The sequence below is a fragment of the Choristoneura fumiferana genome, chromosome 20 (genome assembly GCF_025370935.1).
Source record: "Choristoneura fumiferana chromosome 20, NRCan_CFum_1, whole genome shotgun sequence".
In the NCBI taxonomy this organism is placed as follows: Eukaryota; Metazoa; Arthropoda; class Insecta; order Lepidoptera; family Tortricidae; genus Choristoneura; species Choristoneura fumiferana.
The window spans coordinates 8,176,275-8,197,472 of record NC_133491.1 but is presented as its reverse complement, the minus strand read 5'-3'; the positions used below and the strand labels follow the sequence as shown (position 1 = coordinate 8,197,472).

At 35.7% G+C, this 21,198-nt stretch overlaps 2 protein-coding genes across 11 annotated transcripts; one reads left to right on the top strand and one right to left on the bottom strand.

Annotated features, from left to right (window-relative positions):
• The first annotated feature begins 1,034 nt into the window (after window positions 1-1,034).
• Cdc37 (cell division cycle protein 37) lies at window positions 1,035-4,168 on the top strand. The gene is made up of 5 exons (XM_074102930.1): window positions 1,035-1,348; window positions 1,475-2,035; window positions 2,441-2,556; window positions 2,769-2,958; window positions 3,587-4,168. Exons 1-5 carry the CDS (start codon window positions 1,316-1,318, stop codon window positions 3,797-3,799), a joined length of 1,113 nt encoding a protein of 370 aa, XP_073959031.1. The 5' UTR covers window positions 1,035-1,315; the 3' UTR covers window positions 3,800-4,168.
• Window positions 4,169-5,723: 1,555 nt separating this feature from the next.
• Rga (CCR4-NOT transcription complex subunit regena) lies at window positions 5,724-19,099 on the bottom strand. 10 transcript variants are annotated; one of them, XM_074103325.1, is made up of 10 exons: window positions 18,559-18,709; window positions 18,206-18,297; window positions 15,476-15,748; window positions 14,813-14,996; window positions 10,930-11,109; window positions 9,099-9,131; window positions 8,475-8,679; window positions 7,771-7,935; window positions 6,640-6,775; window positions 5,724-5,858 (listed from the first exon to the last, which is right to left on the bottom strand). In XM_074103325.1, exons 3-10 carry the CDS (start codon window positions 15,743-15,745, stop codon window positions 5,784-5,786), a joined length of 1,248 nt encoding a protein of 415 aa, XP_073959426.1. In that variant the 5' UTR covers window positions 15,746-15,748; window positions 18,206-18,297; window positions 18,559-18,709; the 3' UTR covers window positions 5,724-5,783. The 10 variants fall into 10 exon arrangements, with proteins under 10 accessions (XP_073959426.1, XP_073959427.1, XP_073959422.1 ...); XM_074103326.1 differs by lacking the exon at window positions 18,559-18,709 and adding an exon at window positions 17,578-17,662 and having other exon boundaries at window positions 18,206-18,409; XM_074103321.1 differs by lacking the exons at window positions 18,206-18,297; window positions 18,559-18,709 and adding an exon at window positions 18,907-19,099 and having other exon boundaries at window positions 15,476-15,724.
• Between the last annotated feature and the right edge of the window lie 2,099 nt (window positions 19,100-21,198).

Here is a 21,198-nt window from a genome sequence, read left to right as displayed (position 1 = left end):
TTTTTCTGGTTATTCTGTGAATCCATGTCTCAGTTTGTATGTTCGATATGGTTTTACGGGATGACCGTAGAAGTAACAAATTTGGAATTGAAATAAAAAATACAAAAAGACTCCAAATAACCAATCATAGTAATAATCTATATTATAATTCGTACCGGTCTACGGTAGACTCGAAACGAAATGCACATCAAATTGAAGAGCGTAAAAAAATTTGTCAATCCGAGTCGACAACTTGTAGGCGGAAAATTCGGATTATCAAGTATTTTCAATATAAACTTGAATAAATTACTAAGTATATAATGGCGTTGCGAAGTAAACATGTCAAAGTCATCACATCAAAGTGGCGTTAGTGTCACGCAAGTGTCACGTTATCAACATGTCACAGGTGTCACAGGTTTGCATTTCGTTTTTCATTGTGACCTCTTAAAGGCCCCACACACGGTACGATTCCTCGATTTTCATCAGATCGATCGTACAGACGAATCGTACCGTTTGGGTAACGTTAAATTTTAGATTATCCTCATTTATCGAGCGAGTATGCACGCGCTAAATTGGAACACTCGGTACATGCAAAAATTACCGATAGTGTTACTTCGGTATCGTTATAATAATGTGAATATACGTAACGTTAACAAGCCCTACAATGTAAAGTAATTTACCGGTAAAAATAACGGTAATTAGGTAACGTTAAATAATGTTAAGTTATCAATTAACGTTAAATTTTAATACCGGTACTAGGTATTTTTATGATTTTTACCGTTATTTAACGTTACATTATAGTGTGATTTTGTAACGTTAACAAGCCCTGTATTTCATAGACCTATAATACACGTCTATTTCCTACGTCAGAAGAATATTCTTGTCTTTGGTCCTTTGCTTTGGTCTTACTTAGCTATCTGTGGTTTGTCCTGCTGGGCTACTACGAAACTCGAAGTTCGTGTCGTGCGGTCCCTCTGACACTTATACTATTTAATACGAGAGCGAGAGGGACGGTACGATATGAACTTCGAGTTTCGTAGTAGCCCTGCTGCTCCACCATTTGTCATCTTCACTTCACCTAAACTGCGAATCGTCTAGAAACTTAAATTAAAGTGAACAGTGAACACAGTCTGGAATTCAAAAGAAAGCAAGCAGATTAGACCGTTTGTTTGATTCGGTATCGGTACGCGATTGAGTTTAACATAAACTGAATACCCGAATAAATATCAGAAACCTTGCAAAATACTCGAGAAAGGATTGTGTAGTCTTTCAAGCTTTAAATTTTTTACCTTTTAGAAGCTATTTCTGAACCCTACTTATTAGTGTTTTTGTAAAAATGGTGGACTACAGCAAGTGGAAGGATATTGAGGTTGGTATCGGAAATTAAATAAACCGGTCTGATGTATTTATTTTACCTCAACAAATGTATTCCAAAGACTCGTTGTTTACGTTGTGTGGTAGTCATAATAATATTTGTCATAAACATATTTTCTAGATTTCGGATGACGAAGATGAGACGCACCCAAACATCGATACACCATCGCTATTCCGATGGAGGCATCAGGCACGTCTCGAGCGCATGGAAGAGCGAAAAAAAGAAAAGGACGAATTCGAACGCAAGAAAAATGAATTCCAAAGAAAAATGAATGAGACCAAGGCTAAAATAGCGGAATGCAAAGGGCCCGACTTGGAGTCGTTGAAGAAAAGTTTGGCCGACTTGGAAAGAGAGGATCAAGAGCTTCAAAAGAAAGAGGACGAGCTTAGAAAGAAGGAGAAGCAGACTCCGTGGAATGTTGACACCATCAGTGAGCCAGGCTTTACCAAAACAGTCATTAACACGAAACCGCCGCGTGCGAAAGACGAGAATTTAACAGAAGAGGAAAAAGAAGAAAAGATGAGACTGTTTATCAAAGAAAATGAAAAGTTATTGAAACAATTTGGTATGTTGAGAAAGTATGATGATTCTAAGGCATTCCTTCAGCAACACACACATTTGGCGTGTGAAGAGACAGCCAATTACTTGGTCATTTGGTGTATTAACCTTGAGATGGAGGAGGTAAGATCATAGACTAATTTATTTTATTTAGCTCGGAGTGTGTCCCACTGCTGGGCCACTAATGATAGAAAAAATAATCTGATTAGATACTGTAGGTTTCTATAAACTCTATTCACAATGTGTTTTGAGCGTCTTGTCGGTTTCAAGTCCGACTTAATCATGTTTCAGTAAAAATCAAAATACTAATTCTGGGTCAATATTTGTCCTTAAAAAAAATCCTTGTATTTTTTTTCATTAATTTTATATGGTAGTTTTTAAGTATTGTATTTGTAATTATTTATTATAAAAAAAATACTGCCAAGTTTCCTGAAGCGCTGGTAGTTTTTAATAAAATTATGTGTAAAAGTGCCCATTGCGGTCTATTTACAAAATAAATTATTTTAATTAATTTCTTTTCTTTTGCAGAAACATGACCTAATGGCCCATGTGGCCCACCAGACCATTTGTATGCAGTACATTCTGGAACTTTCTAAGCAATTGGATGTTGATCCTAGAGCCTGCATTGGATCATTCTTCTCAAGGTAAATAAAGTAAAACTAAACTGAGAAACAGTAACACCAGTTCATGTATCTTCGTCCTTTTGCTCCTTGCTGCTTCCCCAAATAAACTGACTTTTTTTTTCAAGACTAATAGTGATAGAATGATTCATGTTCTATGATGTCACTACATGAATAATCTCAAATTTTTTATAGTAGGTACTTGACTCTTGACTCAAAACTCATTTTACCTACAGGATACAAGTTGCAGAGAAAACATACAAAGACTCATTTGATGATGAACTGAACCAATTCAAAGCCCGAATCCAGAAGCGTGCTGCTGAGAAGATTCAGATTGCCCTCAAAGAACAGGAGGAAGAAGAAAGAAAAGAGAGACTTGGACCTGGAGGGCTGGACCCTGTTGAGGTGTATGCAGAACTCCCTGATGTGAGTATATCAAACACTATGTACTTCCGTCAGCAGTGTTTCCAGATACGTACATCAGGCTTTCAAGAAGAGTTCATAGAGTTTCTTTAAAGGCCAGCAACAGACCAATACTCTGCTTGAGTTGTTGGTGCTTGTGGATGGTGGTGATCATTTCCCATAAGATGACCGCATGCGCATTTGCGTCCCTCTTATAATAAAAGTATTACTTACATTAAATTAGTGAATGCAAAGAGTAAATCAGGTTGCAGAAAACAGCCCACTGCTACCTATAAACTATTAGCTGTGCCCACAGCTTACGTCTCTCAGGATAAAAAGTAGAATATATTAATCTGTAGTTTTCTATTTGTGATTTTTTTAATCAGGTGTGTAGTTCTAGTAGATTTTTTTACAAACATACACACACAGTCAGTCCATATAGGTCACAGATTCAACAGCTGTCTGTTTTTAAAATGATAGTTGGAATTGATGCAGTTTTTTTTGTTTTATTAGCATACTTGCAAAATTTGATCGGAAAATCGGTATTTTGAGTTGCCATCATTTGTTGACCACAGTAATCATAACAAATGTAAAAGGAACAGCACCTAAATGTCCCAGAACTACTGTAAAAATTTAAACAATTTTATTTCAGGAACTGAAAAAATGTTTTGATTCGCAAGATGTGCCACTGCTACAGGCCACTATAGCTAAAATGCCTGAACATGAAGCCATTTATCATATGAAGAGATGCATTGATGCTGGTCTGTGGGTGCCTGGAAAGAATGATGATGAGGAGCCTACCATGAAAGAGAACTCCCCTAAACCAGACGCTGCTCCTACTGTCAGTACTGAGGATTTAGACTGAGATTACATTTCACCAAACATATTTATAATAATGTAGACCTAACATCATTGATAAACTTTTCAGTTAGTTTTAACATCCTACTTTTATGTCTCTGGTACGTAGCAGAAGATACTAGATGTGGAAGACGTAATTTTACTTAACATTCTAAATCTGTATCTGTATAAGCAAATGTTGTAAAATGATGAATCAGATTTGAACAGAAGGTAGATTGAGATTGGACTATCCATTCAATTTCGTAGTCTTCCTCTCTGTCAAATTTGTAATAATTTATTACAAATATCAAGCAATAACAAAAATGAATGAGTATTTATTTGCCGAAATATATTTTGTAACATGCAGTTTTAAATAAAATAAATACGGAGATTAAAAGTTGTTTTATTGTTTACCCGTAGATGTTGCCGGAGTTTGTCAGTTTAAAGCACTAAACCAATTGTGATGAACTTTTGTATGGAGATAGTTTGAAACCCCGAGAAGGACATAGGATAGCTTCCCGGAAAAAAAACTTTTTAACAAAAAATTTAACAGACTTCAAAAAACCTTGAAAATAATCTTCTACTAGTTTGAAGTCGGTGCCTCAGCTCAGCACTAGCCAGCAGGAGTGGGAACTAAATAGTCGTCTACCTCACCTACATACTACAGAGGGTGGGTTGCCCTCGATTTCTCTAAGATCACATCATCAGATCCTGACTTGGTGTCAATGGGTGGTCCCGTCCTCTGAAGTATGTGATAGAGTGAGTATGTGTGTCATCAGCCTACAGTAGTCCACTGCTGGACATAGCCTCTTCCATGCCACAACACTCTGTCTTCACTCGCATCCATATGTATGTACTTTAGAACAAATAAAATAGTTTTGAAATTCGGCCCACAATTGGCGGAGTTATCGCGTAACACAAAAAAACATACAGACGAATTGTGAACCTCCTTTTTTGAAGTCTGTTAAAAATCTAGTTTATACAGGCGCGCGGTAAACGAATTATTCACAAACGAAGTCGGTGACACCAGCTAGTTTACAATATTAGTAAGTATGTGAAAGCACAGAGTAACTAATAGTACTACCGGTGAGAGTTACTGTCTATCTTATATTAGCTCTTCATGCTCAAGCACGCTGAAACGATTTAGATGAAATTTGATACTATGAAGATTGTTGGGAGACCCTGGGAAGGACATAGTATCAGAAGTTATCCCGGAAAATTTCATAGTTCCCGCGCGAGAGCGATAAACGAAGTCGCGGGCAAATAGAACTTAGTTATAATATAAACGTAAATTTTTAAACTTCCTTTTGTGTGAATAGGGTAAAGACTTGCAAGGTTTTTACATCTACAGATTTTGATGACTTACAAGGGACGCAGTCATGATCTGCAACGCACCGCGTAGCTGCCCTGTCTAGACGTTAAGCTCATTAGTTACTTCCCTACTTTACGCTACTATATGACCAGAGACCTTATCGTCTAACGCGCGGGCTTTTGCCATCGCTTTCACCGTCTTACACCGTTAGAAGAAATAATGAATGCGATGATAGCAAGCGTCCGCGCATTAGACAATACGGCCTCAGAGGCAGCTGCTATGGTGCAAAATGGGCGGGCGCAGCGGTGTTAGGGGTGCCAGCCGCGGCAGTTTATGAATCTGCGCCCGTGTTATGACACCGTTGCACACGGGCGCTATACGGGCTAGAGACGCCTGGATGAATATTCGGGCGTTTGAACCGCCGTCATTATTCTCAAGACTTTTTATCAGATTTCTTAAGAAATGGATACAATAAACATCCATATCCGACACACATATTGGAGCTGTATACATAGCAGTGTCCGGCATGGCTCAATATTAAATCGACACCAGTTAATTCTAAATTCCGTTAGAAAGACGTTGAGAATAATGACTCAAGATACGGCAGAGAAATTAATAAGATAAAATAAAAGGCTCGTAATAAACTTGTACTTTTATATAACAAAACTACAATAGGTGTGTGTCCTCGGACGCGGGGGCGCTACGTTAGCACGTGCGGTGGCAGCTGCGGCCGGCCCTCCAGCTTGCTGTAGTCCAGGTGAAACTCTTTTGCAACCTGCAAACAACAAGAGATCAGCCACTTCTAGCTATAACCACATTATCTAATAGTACTGCACACAGTCGAACCATTTAAGTCCAGAGGATGTATTGTCTAACGCGCTGACCTCGCAAGAGGTTCGCGATCGCATTCACTATCTCTTTCTAACAGCGTGACGGAAAGAAGTGGTGAAAACGATTGTGATTGGTTGTGTTAGACAATAAGGCCCAAGATCCCCCAGATTTTTTTGTAAGGGGGAGGGGCTAATGTAGCGACACAGTTGTATAGCTACCCAGCCATATCTTCATAGGTTAGCTATACCGACGGGCTCGCCAGTAGTCTCTCGCCCATAGGACTGTGTATTCTTGGTTTGTACTCAGTGACTCTCCCCAAATTGATATAACTCAAAGTACACTAAATAATATAACGTCAAATGAAAACCACGATGTAATTTTAGGGAATTCCCACGAGAATTTAATAAAATCCCGAAATTTCAATTCAAGTGTTGTATCTAATGATTTACGCGTACGAAGCCGCGGGTAAACGCTAGTAACAAATATACCTTGGACGCACGCCTTAGACGTGCCTAAAGGTAAGCGTCCACTGATCCGCATCGTACGCTTCGGACGTATCGGATTTGTTGCATTGTATAGAAATGTGCGATCCGTACAGTGCGGATCAGGGGACGCACTTGTATGACTCTATACAAGGAATAATACAATCCGTTTGATGCGATACGTCCGAAGCGTACGATGCGGATCAGTGGACGCTTACCTTTAGACGTATTTCCATTCCTTACCTTTCGCCAATTATGCGCGTCAAAGAAGTAGTAGGTGCCGCGTTCGTACGTAGGCGTTTTTTCCACCATGGGCATGCCTGGCGCCTGAGAGATCCACACCTTCTCTTCCATATGGTACCGCCACTCACGGTTGTAGCTGCAACCACAAACAACAAATAAAATTATATACAAACGTCAGAAAGATGTCGCTTTGACTTTGCGGCAGATGAATACGTTTGACAAATGAGTCCTCTTTCTTTTATTAAAAATAAGGTACAGTCAGCAGCTGAAGTAGATGAGCGGTTACAGTGCTTGGTATAAGTGTTTAGATCATTTTGCTTTTTCTACTGCTGGCTGTACATAACTTAATTAGAAATTTAAATAAAGAAAAAGCAACAGCTTTTCGCACGATACTAAGCTCTGAGCCACACCACTAGCAAGGCGACTAGAATAATGATTAATTCCAGAAACCTATTAATTATAAATGGTAACAAATAAAACAAATGGAATATCTGTCTTGCTCCTCCGCCAAGTAGTGAGGCCAAGTCGTGCAAAACAGCTACGTTTAAGTTGGAAAAAATGTTTTTTCATGCAAGGGCAGTTACTCTTCCAACACACAGATATTCCATTTATTTTAACATGGACCTCCGCAAAGTAACGCCTGAATCTATACAGTACAAATAAAAGAGCCATGACAACAACGTCAGTTCTCTTCTTATTTTGTTTGTCGCCATGCCATGACGGATCATGACCAAAGAGTAAGTAGTACTTATAGAAATCATGACATATTTACTAGTAACAAAATAACATGATAATATTTACATCGATAGTAACGATAGAGCTATATTTCCAAAAAAATAATTGAAATAATAATGGCATTATGGCATCCTACGGTATACTATGCTTAGTTGTCCTACAAAGACAATACTTATGTAATAATGCATTGTTTTTACTCTGTTATTGCTTTGAATAAAAATATTTGTATTTGTATTTAAGATACTCAGGTTTGTGCTAGCGCTGCACTCTGACGGCAGAAAATTGCAGTAATATTCCCTATTGGTATTGTAAGTATGTCATACATAATAATTTATGGCCGTAAACGTTTTTTTTTAATATAGACATTTTCAATTGTTTAACTGTGCCAACACTTACAGTTCAGCGGCGGCTGCTATTTGCAAGACGTCTCCGACGAAACAGTAGAACAAATAAAATAATAGGTCTTCCTTATATCGACTCAGTCGTAGCGGTGCTAGTTTTTCTCTGATGGAACCGTTTATCAGATACTCGGGAGGTACATGGTAGTCCATGTCTTGTGGTCTGTAAAATAATTAACATCATTCTATTAACTATTATATTAGCAGATCGTCTAAAATGGAACGCAATGGCATAATGCAATAATAAAATCGATTGTCAGATAATCGCGCTGCGATAAAAAAGGATTCCCGCTACTAGAAAATATTACGCTACCTGTTGCCCGCAGGATCTATACAATTCTCCGGGATGAAAATCCTAATTCCTTCTCCGGACTTTTTATCTGTATAATATACCGAATTTTATCTAAATCGGTTCAGCGGTTTAGACGTGATGAGATAACAAACAAACAGACTTACAAACTTTCGCATTTATAATATTAGTGGGATGACAATGGTGCTGCTTTTTACAAAAGGCTAAGCACAGCACTTTGCTGAACCAATTGGTAAACAAGTATTTGATATGTTCTGGTCACTTCTGCCGAATGCACAAGACAATTGAAAGAGGCATTTCTTCTAAGTAATATAAAGATACACTTACCATTATTTAATATTCTCAAGTAAAATATAAGACAAAATTATTGACATTGACAAAATATTACTCACCTGCAAGGTGTGTCCGCCCAAGGGCCGGCGAAGGTGAGATAAAGGTTGTCAGGCGAATTGAGGTTGAGCCCCAATGCTGTGAGGTCTTGTCCCAGTGCTAGCGACACGAGGCTCGGGTCCGATTCCGCCGCGCGAATGAACGTCAGCAGTCCCACGATACCGAACTGGTTCGGTATCATCGTCTCCGGTATGTTCGTTACTTTGCCTATAATATATAACACAATTGAAAAAAGCTCAGGGGTGAATCAATTGGATTTTGAGGCCAACATTTTAAAGCTGCTTTATGATGTTAATCTTTCTTTTTGTGTTTCTTTGTCTACAGTTCGACTTTTCGGACTAAAATTATGTATGAGCCTCGAAATTCCTCGAATTCATATAACTAATTTTCAGTTGCTTTTTTATAATTCGCTTGGGTTTAATCAGCAAAAGAAGTAGATGAGCGGTTGTAATGTAAAGCCCAAAATCTACAATCTACTTCTAAAGTAATAAGGGGTGTGTAGAAATTTTTTTTCGTACAAATTTTGACTCACTATCTTTAGCCGAATTGACGCATAACTTTTAGAATTATCAAAAATCATAGAGCCACTTTAAATACATGACCATTATGATCGACTATATACACACCATAGAATTCCGTATGCGCTCCTTGATTGACAACTTGGGGAGAAAAAAACTTTATGTAAAATAAACGATTTATTTTGTAAATTTAATCTATCTACACACTTTCAAGTCACTAAACCATGCAACAAAACTTCAATAGATTATTATTTCAAGTGAATGATGGTTCATATTAGCATGTTGAAAGAATAAACGTCCTTCAAGTAACGATCGTCATTTTCTTGGTAATTCAGAATCGAAAAGGTAGCGCTTACGAAAACTGATAGTAGTTCAAAAGATCACAAAAGCAACTGTAAGCTATAAATTTTAATTAGTTTAATGTAATAAGTATATGCAATTTTAATTTGTTTACAATTCAGAGAAGGAGTCAAATTATTTCAACAGAATTATGTTTTAAAAATACTAATATTTCATAGAACCAATCACTGATAAGTATATAGGAAACTTATAATCTAGTAACAGGCCATGCAGGGAGCACACACTACAAGAATACAGTTACAGTAAAACAATAACAAATTATGACTAGCAGATAAATCACTTACTACCTTAATAATTCTCTGTATTTGAATTTAATCTTCGTTAAAGTACTGTAATAGTCAACACAATAAAAGTAGATGCAATAATTAATTGTTAGACAGTTAATATCTAGTATTAGAAGCATTGGTAAAAGCCCTGCTATGTTTAGCAAAGGACTAGAAGTCCCGTCGAGAATTAGTTTAATGTAAACACCACTCCAAATACCATTAGACAAATATAAGAGCGTTGGCCCTCTTATTGAAGGAGAATGCCATATTATACAAGAAGCATTGTGGAACCCTTTGAGATATGTTTTTATAGGGCAAAGAAGTAGAGGTGAGACATACTAGGCAAAACGCGGACTGAGTCTTGCGAGTACGCGTCCACAAAAAGACTAGATCCAAAGACTAGGTCCACGTGTATCTACGAGTACTTAACTCATTTGACTCATTGCGTAAACAAAATGATTCCCGTAAATACGCTCCCGTGATTGCGTATACACCGTACCAGTTTTAGTAGTTTTACGAATAACGAACTACCGAATTTCTCGTCACAGTCAGTCTTCACACTTCATATTTTTTTAATGTTAACTTATATTAAATACCGACTAAAAACTTCCCTTCATACTTTATACCTACAGGCTGAGGACTGTCAGCAATTTTTATAAATATTTCAATTAAAAAGTGTACATAAATGCTTGTTTTGAAGTTGGCGGATCGTTGTCAACCGCCGTGCTCCTAAATACTCGTACGCTAAAAGAATCGCGGGCGGGAACGCGTACTCACGCGTCCAAGCCAAAACCTATTCCAAAAACCTATTCCAGTAAATACGTCTCACCTCTACAAAAAAGGCAATCAATCAAGTGGGTGACCTGTTGGTCATAGTAAATAGATACTGCCAAATGGACTGCAGACACGTTACCAACCTGGAGAGCTAAAGTGAACTGCTGCCTTCAATTTCCCCAGCTTTTATGCTCCACAACAGAAAACAATGCTAGGAGCAGGTTTAGCGAGTAAAAAATTAGTAGCGATCCGGACAGACTCTAAACAAGACGCTAAAATCGCTCAGATGCGTGTTGTATGGAACTAGCAAGGTTGTTGAAGCCTCACCTACCACCTACCGATGAGCATAATGAAGCACTCAGTCTGGATCCGACAAATAGCGATTGATAGTAAAGTGTTCCTTTAATATATTCTCGTAATTTATTGATTCAGGGGCTACTTAGCTGAATAGCAAGGTCGTAATTATTTTTTATGGTTCATATCAAATTTGCCTGATGGTATTTGGAATGTGTAGACGTTGCTTGTGTTGCTATGATTACCTTCTGGCGAGGTCTGTATGCCCTTCCGAGGTTTGTCGGCCGTGTGGTTAGCGTCGGGCAGCAGGTGCACGGGCGGCTGCGCGGGCGCCGCGCCCGTCGACGTGCCCGGCAAAGCGGGGAAATCTTCTGATGACATCGTGAACTCCGACTGCTCCGTCGTTGGCTGCTTCACCATACCCACTGAGAAAACATATATGTTACATTATTCATTTGTTGCATTAGAGCCGTATTAGTGTTTTGTCACTTCATACTTAAAGTACTTCCCAACCGCTAATGTTGAGATGTAGTGATTCGATAGTCTTTGGCAAATATCAATTAAAAAAATTGACGGCCACAACTACTTAACACGGGGTTCCGTTTTTGCGATTTTGGTTACGGAACCTAAAAACGCGAATGTGTCTAATCTGCTACATAGTAACTATAATGTAATCTGTGTCGTGGTGATCCCAGGAGCGAATTTTCCCAAACTGTTTCTTAATAAATAAACTATACCTACAACATTTTCTTGCTTCTCTGTGAAAATCGTTCACCATAGCTACGTCAACGCCTGAATCGATCAATTATTTATATATAGCAAACAAGCAAAATTTCATCATACATAGTGGGTACAAAATGCCAAAAGAAAAGAAAGTCTCACTTCATCACGTTATTCACTATGTATACATACTTGCTTTAAAGGGATGGACTTCAAATTTGTTCGCTTTTGTGCTATTTCTTTGTGTACCACTGCATTGGAGCGCTATTTGTTGTAACTTTAGTTGAGTATTGATAGTTAAATTAAGACTGTAATTAAATACCTACCCACTAAAATAAATAATTAAGATGCCATTTATGTGGGTAGTATGTTATATGCATGTACCGCACTCTGCAATAAACGAACGCCTAGGAATATACCATTTTGTATAATATTATAAATAGAAATAGCCTATGTTATGGTTGGGGCTACGTTCCCGCGTGAGGGGGCAGAGATTGGGATGTTGAATTAAGAGCATAGGTAAATAAGTAGAAAGATAAATCATCCTCATTACATTAAATATGTATGCCATTAAAGAGTAATATTTATTTTATTTATCGTACTTAATCTGAGATTTATGACAAAGTATGTATTTTTAAAGACAAAGTTTATGACAAAGTATGCTTTACTAAAATGAAAAACAGCCGATGGTTGGAGATTGTGGTTTAATTTGTATAATTTCAGTGTGGTACACTTAGGAATTATGGAACCAGCAATGCATTTATATAATTATTTAATATATTTATTTATTTTTAAATATATTTATTTTGTTTTAGTATATATTCCAATACATTTTTACATTTTCATTTATTCATTCCCGACGCAGAAATACGGGTGTTTTCGATGTGGTTTTTTTGCAGTGGTTCCTACTACTTTTTACTAAAATCGGTTCAGCCGTTTTTGAGATATTGAACTTTCAAATGATAATGTCTGGAGCTTTGCAAATTTTCTAGTTTGGTTAGGTTATTTATTATTACATTTTTCTTTTTCAAATATGTATTAAATTAAAATCCTACATCCAAAACTAAAGGCAACACAGAAATTATATACATAATGCCGCATTTAACAAGGAGGAATATGAATTTATAATTAATAAAAGCCAAAGCTGCGCAAATAATTCGTATAAACAAAAACATGTTTTCAAGACAAAAAAAAACCTAAACAGTATTTTACGTAAAATGGACTCTAGAATCATCGCCTACCTACGACGCAATACGTTGGTGCGATAAAATTAAATACAATATAAATGCGCTGATTGTTTAAATACTTTACAAGCACGTATTTAAACAAAACATACAAGTACACTTTGAAACATATTGCACTCCTAGGATTGCAAATTATTTAGAAACAGGAATACCCTCTGGATATCGTGTTCGGCTCTCTTGTCCATTAGTAGAGCTGCCGATTGAATTCTCATATCAGCATCAGCTATACTATAGTAATCAAATCAAGAGAAAGCAGTCGCTACTTTTTCTCCAAACCTAAATACTAATTTACCAGCCAGCCTAATAGAGACACATTAAGCAGAAATATTTTCATTTCAATATTTCACTCACAATGAGACAATTTGGGCTATGCTTTGCACTTATATTATCATGGCACCTATGTAATCTTAGAGCTAACAATTAAAAAAAAAAATATTGTGGAAGGTCCATATTAACGTTAGTTCTAGCTTGCTCCTCCACTACAACCTATTAACTATTACCATTTTGTGGGAGCGTTCAAGTATTACGTAACGCAATTTTGGATGAGGGGGGGCTTGTGAAACGTTACGATGCGTTACAGGGGCGGGAGGAGTTGCTCAAACACCCCGTTTACGTCACAGTTTTTTTGTAACTACATACTATAATGTCCTCAAAAGTGGGAAATTCGCATCATCAGTTGTTCTTGGCCTAAAAATGCTCTCATGCTGAGTTTCCTGTGTGACTGTGCCAAAAAATGCGAACTTATTCGCAAAACGGCTAAAAAAAAGCTAAAAAAAAATAATAGAAATGGTCATTTGGAGTTTACGTAACGTTTAGGAAGGGTGAGGGGAAGGGTACATAAAAATGAAAGGGGGCGTCCATAAATTACGTGAGACATTTTTTAGGATTATTTGACTCCCCCGCCCTCCCTGGTGATATTTCGTAAGATATTCCTTAACTCCCTGCCCCCTCCTCAAATCTCACGTGAGATTCTTTGAAATGTGTTGGCTGTAAACCCGTCGGATTTAAAAAAAATACAATAAAAATAATTTGTTCTATTAATTTTATTTACGACTTGTGATTTGAGAATATTGCCGTAGGGAGTTTAAAATCACTGTGACAACAACTATTGTGTTAAATTTCGCCATATTTTAATTCTATATATTTTTTTACTTTAATTTAACTTTACTTTCACGCAATTTCACACGGTTTTCTGTTGAAAAAAAATATTACGTGATATTTGTGAAAACCCCCCTCTCCCCCAAGTGAGATTTGGAAAGATTTTACTTGACCCCCTCCTCCCCCTTGAAGACCTCACGTAATTAATGGATGCCCCCAAAGGCGCGTTACATAGGGAGGAGGGGGGTCAAAAATCTCCAAAAATTGCATTACGTATTACTTGAATGTTACGATCAATGGTGCGTTCGTTGAATGGTGCGTTACCTGTCGTAGTTAGTCTAGCTAGAGAGCCATGAAATTTTGCACAGGGGGACAACCTAAATGAAGACCATGGTGTAATTTTAGGGAATACACATGGGAAAATAGTATAAAACCACGGAATCTCAATTCCACTGCCTGTACTCACGCGAGTGAAACAGGGGGTTTAGGCTGATTCAGTTAAATATTTGTTAAAGACCTTGTCCAGAAGGGGCGAATTCGTCGCGAATCGTATCGCGCGAATTCATACGCGCGTTGTCGAGGTACTAGACGTCAATACATCGCGTCCACAAGCATCGCGCGAATTCAAAATACGCGCGTAAATCGCGTGCACTACGCCAGACTCTCGACTCGCGCTACTATATGAATTCGCGCGATACGATTCGCGACGAATTCGCCCCTTCTGGACAAGGTCAAAGCCGCGGGTTTAAGGTGGATGCAGGCCGCGTTCGACCAAAGCAACTGGAGGTGAGAAGGCTTATCTCCAAGCCTGGACGTTCGATCTTCCTAATCCGGAGTCCTCACTTTATTAACAGACTTTTTATGACCTAGACGGTTCATCTGCTTTGTTATTTTGGAGATTATTTCAAAATTCTTAAGTCTTTATTCAATGAACAATTTGTACTTTATAAAGTACATTCGGCCGTTATTCTTAGTCTTAATTGGTTCTTTATAAAGTACGCGAGGTCTCACGAGGCTATGGCTGGTATGATGATGGTAAAAATAAATTATATATCTGTATTCTCACCGTAAGGTTTAGAGCCGGGAGGGGGCGGCGCCGCGGCCGGCGCCTGGTCGCCCGCACCGCGCGCTGTCAACGAAGGGAACTCGCTCAGGTCCAGCAGAGGCGGCGTCGACGTGTCGCCGCCCTCGCCGAACACAGAATGATAGTTGCTACCAGCGTTGAAGCGAGACAGGTTGCCCATACTTGTCTGGAAAGAGGTAGTGCTCATTAAATTGGGGAATATTTTTGAAGCATGTGATTATTTCATTTGAAATTCGTGATAAGTCCCTAAGTTCGAACAAATGAATTCAATGATTACAAAAATTTTAGACATTTGATACCAAATCTAACAATTAAATAATCAAAGGTTGACTGATAGAGAGCCCTTAAAGGGATAAATCACCTTTGTCCTTGTATCTCATTGTTTGTGAATTCTGTTTTTTTCTTTATTTTTGTAGAATAAAGATTTTACATACAAATACAATACATTATTTTCCAGTAGTAAAAATAATAATAATAATAATATATAGTTATAGTATAGTATAGTAATAGTAATATATAGTCGAAATATTCAGCTTCGTTAAAATCATAGTACGCGGAAAAAACCCGAATTTAATTCATAAAATACATACAAGGTAACATAAATTACATAAATTTAAGTGGTAAAATAAAAATGGTGTTTCTTACCATAGCATTGGAATTAGGCTGAGATAAAGGTGTCGGCATTGGTACCCTTCGGTCCGCAAACGCACGTTGTCCAAATAGCGTGGATCGTGACGCCATAGAAGGGGGTGCTCCGCCGGGCATCGCTGTGGCGCCCCGGCCCGGCGACAGCGCTCCACCGAAGGTCGGGGTCACATGGCCGGAGACTCCACCCACAAGCCCCGAGCCTACGCGACCTCCCACACCACCGCTCGCTAGGCTTCTAGGCGCTTGCTGGAAATTCAAGTTTGCCATAACCTGAAATTTAAGGTAAAACCTTTATAACGTAAGCTCATATTTCATTTAAGTAGGACATGGTAGTAAGAGGCAATGAAAGATCACCAAACCATCATATTTGGGTCAATCAACTTTTTCTTGTACCTCTTTGCCAAGGTTACGTCCCCTGGACAACTCTTTAAAACCACGAGTTTCTATATGTTTTCTGGGGTTAAAATTCATCCGAGTATAAATTTTTGTCATAGTTACAGGCTCATTATTTTCTAGACTATCTCCTAAGCATATTAGTCGCATATATCAACACAGTTTTTTTAAGAAACTGTCACTTTTGTCTCTTGGACAACGGGACAGAATAACAAACACGAAAAAGTTGATTGACCCATTTACCATTTTGTATGAATAATGCTGCTATACCTACCTGTTATAATCTATGGAAGAACGGAGTTTCCCTATACAGGCATTGTTTGCTTACCGGGAGGCTTCATCCCCTAAATTGTAAATGTACGTATATTTTACGAAATAATGAATTTTATATATTGTATTTGTGTTTTTTGAATATCGTAAGATAATTTTTACATTGGACAAAACAAAGACAGCAGGTGCTGTCTGTCCTTCTGTAAGTATGTATTTAATCTTGGATGATTTAACCCATACATGTGATGCTCTTAACTATTTGTGATTTGCCAAGTTTTGATTCTAGTTTCAATTACTTTTTAGTACCCTCTACTTATCCAAAATTAGCCAAAAAAGAGGTTAGTCTCACAACGGGTTAAACTATGCAAAGGATTTTATTAATAGACAAATGATTCAAGAGGAAAATTTAAATTTATAAATAAATACTACATGTAATTTTTTTATTTTAGTTAACTTTAAGGACATTGAACAAATAAAATGAAGTCAATTTCTCAAAAACACTGTTTCAAAGATAATCAAGAATAATCTTAATTATTCTCTTATTTATTAAGATTATTAATTGCACAGTAAAATAGTGTTGTAGCTATACAACATACATTTTTAACCCATTGAGCGACCCGGAGGTGCACCAAGATTTAGTTTTTGTACCAAACTTCATTTTGGAGCAAAGTCACATTGCGTGTGACTTGAGCATTCTTATCACACACCTAGATCAGAAGTGGTACCTTACCTATCATCTCAAAGTAATACACCATAAATTTATTCTTACATCTAATTTCTAAAAGGCCTCAATTAAAATGCTGTATTATTTTGAGATGCCCTTTCAATCTTGTTCTGCGATATTATCATATTTGATGTTTCAAGTGTGTTCTTACAAAAACTGGCCTATAAAAGTGTCACTGTGTTACAAGATTCCACTTTAAATGAAAGTTACCTACCTATAAGAAACCTATTAATTGTAAGAGTACTAAATATTCAACTTTACATGATTTGTTTTTTTGAATATTACATTTTATCATTATTATAGATGGATTTATTTAACAAAATAATGAGAAATATGTTCCTGATAAACAATATCTTTATCAAGAAGAAATAACAACATAATATGATTGCTAATAATAAATATTCTATACTTTCTATACAATCTATTCACCTTATATTAATATGTATTGCAATTGAATGAAATAAAGTAGATAATTCAATTTATTAATCATAATAATAATAAATATTCTATACTTTCTATACAATCTATTCACCTTACATTAATATTTATTGCAATTGAATGAAATAAAGTAGATAATTCAATTCATTAATCATTATACTTACTTTCCTAAAAGTCCTACTTGTCTCTTCTCTACTTGTTTACAATACAATAACAATTCTATACTTTTACCACTAATTTACTGGAAGCTACATTTAGGAAAGTGTATACTAACATTTCAGTGAATCGTTCAGCTGTCTTCCAACTCTCAGGATTTGAAAGCTTATTTTAAAATATTTCATTGATGACTGGCTCCCAATCTTAAAAAGCATTTACTTTTAAATTCAACTCCGTAAGGTAGTAACATAATTATGATAAATAAAATATATTAAGGAAATTACTAATAGGGATCCTGCATGTCACACAAATTGTAAAAAAAAGTCATTGAAAAAATGGCTTGGTAGGTATCCAACTATTAAGTTCAATATGTAATTTTTAAATGAAAATAATAACAATATACTAATGAAAGTTAAATCACCTTAATACTAGGGAAACATTCACCCAAATATCACACTGTCATCTCCTGACTCTTTCAAATACTGAATTCAAAGAGAAAACAGATCATCTCAGAGAAAAATTATCACAAAATTATTAAAATTACCATCTGGCCCCAATTTCATAGCATAACCGTGGTACAGTTCACGTGAGCGTTATTGGAGATATAAATGATGTGACGACAATAACAACAAATGCAGTATAACGTTAATCTTTGCAATATTATTTGATGAGCATTCGTCCTCTGTCAAACAATGGCGACCCAGGGTACACTACACACTAACTCCTCTAAAACTCAGAATATTTACCTAATGTGTCGACGTCAGTCCTTATTCCACTATTTCAAAAAACGTATGGATGGTTCATAATCGAGTATTCTCGGCAGAAATTAATGAACCCACTAGAATGGAATAAACAAAAGTTTGTTGACTGTTCAATTTACAAAACGATCTGTAAGCATTCAATTTTTTGTACACCAACTAGAAACATGTGTAGCACAGTCTCCGCTTCAAACACTGCTATAAAACTTTGAAAACTTTATACATCCTTACGTCACAAATAAATATTTTAACAATTTCACTCTGTTTTGTCGAACGCCACATTACCCTAAACAATTATGGCGGCCATGTTGCTGAAAGCGGAAATTAGTAGTAATATTCACCCTCAATGTATCCATATTATACCCACGAAAAAAAATATGAATCTTGCTTTCAAAATTTTATTATTGAATTTTTCGTGTCTTCATGGTATTTTTCTATCATCAGATTTTTGTTTTGTGTAGCAATAGTAATTATTTAGACTCTAAATTGACTTATAGTAATGGTCATACCGCAAGTAAAATATTATCCGAGATATTTGGGTAAAATTGTCTATGAATTAAATCTTCTTCACTTCTTCCTTATTTAATTAAAAAAAAGGTTAATCGGTGTTGTAAATTGTGAATTAAACTTTCTTGTATCTAACATTTACGAGATTATTTACCAATAGAAAGAAAAAAGAAGTTGCAAACCTGGCGTGGGTGACCTCTTTGCATGTTTCTATCATATTGTGGACGCTGGTTCTTCATTATGTAAATTTCAGAAAATTATTAATAAATTTTCTTCGTCTTTCTTTGTCAAATAATTACTTTAGCTAATGTTTGTTCGGTAATCAATCTTAATTGATCATAAATTTATTAACACATCTAAAAGATGTTTCTATACATTACAAAAACTTGTTAATGTTAGTGTTTTATTAACTACCCACTTAGGTACGTATAATAATATTACAGCATCGTGAATGCTATTTTCATTAAAGAAAAATGTGTTTCTTAAACGTAGCTAAGTACCTAACTTGAAAGTACCTCAAGATCGAACACCGGTACGATTTATGAAATTTCACCAATTTTTTAGTTGTAATAATTTTTGAATAGGTAACCATTTTGAAGATTGTAGTCATAGTCATATAGTATTTATTATTTTATTCTTTATTCATGTATTTTGGCTGTTGAATATTGTTGAAAATTTAAAGAGTAAAAATATTAATAAAAAAGTAAATAAAAAGTTTTTTGACAAACAAAATGACACATTAAATTAGTTTACCTTTCACCTAACTAGCAATTATTGTATATTTATTAATTTAGTTAGGAAGCGGCTGTAACAATTTCGATTAAACTTGCTATGTGGTTTCTGATGTTGCCATTCGATCAATTCTTCGAAATTATGAGTTAAATGTTATGCATTTCGTTTTTATACTAGTTCAACTTACATGCAGATTTAATTTATGCATTTATATTGTTTAAATGCCAATTGAAAGTAAAATTGTTATGTTAATCATTAATACACCCGTTTTTGGGGTGAAGAATCAATCTAGGTTGCCTCATTTCTGGAAAACGTGTTGGTCTTAGATGGTATTCCCTTGACTTGTCTAATTTTTTTTTGCCGAATTTCACTTTGTCTGACAACTTTTACTATAATTAATAGTTTGTCTAAAGTCAATTTGTATAATTTAATTATTCATAGTTTTTATTTTGTCGAATTTTCATTTTTACTAAATGATCATTTGCATTAATGTTTTGTCGAATATTATTTCATCGAAAATTCACTTTGTCGATTAATATTTTAACTAATCATCATATAGCCGAATAACGTTTTAACTGACATTGGATTGTCTAATATTGAATTATCATAATATTTGTTTTGCTTACTAAGATTATGCCTAATTTTGGTACCTAAATGTTTATTATAAAATAAGGTCAATTACCTACCTAGGTTAAAATTTAAATAAATTAATTCACATATTCGACTATTTTTTTATTTGGTTCAAAGCAAATAACAATACTAAACATACAGGGAATAAGTACGACGACGAGCGAAGCGAGGAGGAGCGTTAGGTAGAACTGCGACCCTACTATTTTAGAATTAACTAACGTTATCATAATATATTCGGATTAACCGTGATTAGAACAAATAAAATTATGTGACATGTATGTTAGACAAAATATAATTATGTCAGTCAAACATTATACGAAAAGTTTATACAAAATGAAATTATGTTACATCAAAAAAAATCAAAATATCTTTATTTCATATTTATAAGTAAGTAGATTTACAGTACCTGGGGCGTCCCTTTAGGCTAAAAAGCCTGTGTTAGAACGCTCCGCTCCTCCAACATTTTTTAACACGTATTACTTATTGTCAATATTATAAGCAACAGTATTTTATAATATAACTAATCAATATAGAGAGTAACAAATAAATAAATACATATATGTTAGACAAAAATAATTACGTCAGTAAAACGTTATACGAAATAAGTTAATACAAAATAAAATTATGTTACATGTATGGTAGACAAAATATGATTATGTCAGTCAAACATTATATCAAAATGAGTTTATACAAAATGAAAATAAGGTAGGTTAGGCGAAACAAAATTATGTAAAGTAAGTTGTATACAAAATGACTCACTAAAGTGAAAATTCGGTAAAATGAAACATTAGGTTAAGTTATATTAGTTTATCTAACATTAGGCAAACTTAAAATAGGCATAAAGTAGTTAGGCAAAACAAGGTACAACCAGTCATTTATTAGTTACAAAGTTTTTATTATTATGTTAGAGGGATAGCACCGTTTTTATCCTTTGCCAAAAAAAAAACCTTTATTGCCTCATAGCGAACATCAGAAACTTTGAGCTCATTCTAAAACTTTGGCACTGAATATTATGATCGGGACGACTTGAGGCACTGGTAAAATATTGATAGCCATATTTTTGTTTTACTACAATACTAGTCGTTACCCACGACTCCGTCCGCTTAGAATTC

Bases quoted from the DNA above. Each gene is read 5' to 3' on its own strand.
- Cdc37 (XM_074102930.1), top strand. From the start codon at position 1,316: ATGGTGGACTACAGCAAGTGGAAGGATATTGAG. The intron at 1,349-1,474 runs GTTGGTATCGGA...CATATTTTCTAG, and splicing joins GCAAGTGGAAGGATATTGAG to ATTTCGGATGACGAAGATGA. The intron at 2,959-3,586 runs GTGAGTATATCA...ATTTTATTTCAG, and splicing joins TGTATGCAGAACTCCCTGAT to GAACTGAAAAAATGTTTTGA.
- Rga (XM_074103320.1), bottom strand. From the start codon at position 18,963: ATGAAGAACCAGCGTCCACAATATGATAGAAACATGCAAAGAGGTCAC. The intron at 8,680-9,098 runs GTGTGTATATAG...TATATATTATAG, and splicing joins AGCGCATACGGAATTCTATG to GCAAAGTAACGAACATACCG. The intron at 7,936-8,474 runs GTGAGTAATATT...ATTATTTTACAG, and splicing joins TGGGCGGACACACCTTGCAG to ACCACAAGACATGGACTACC.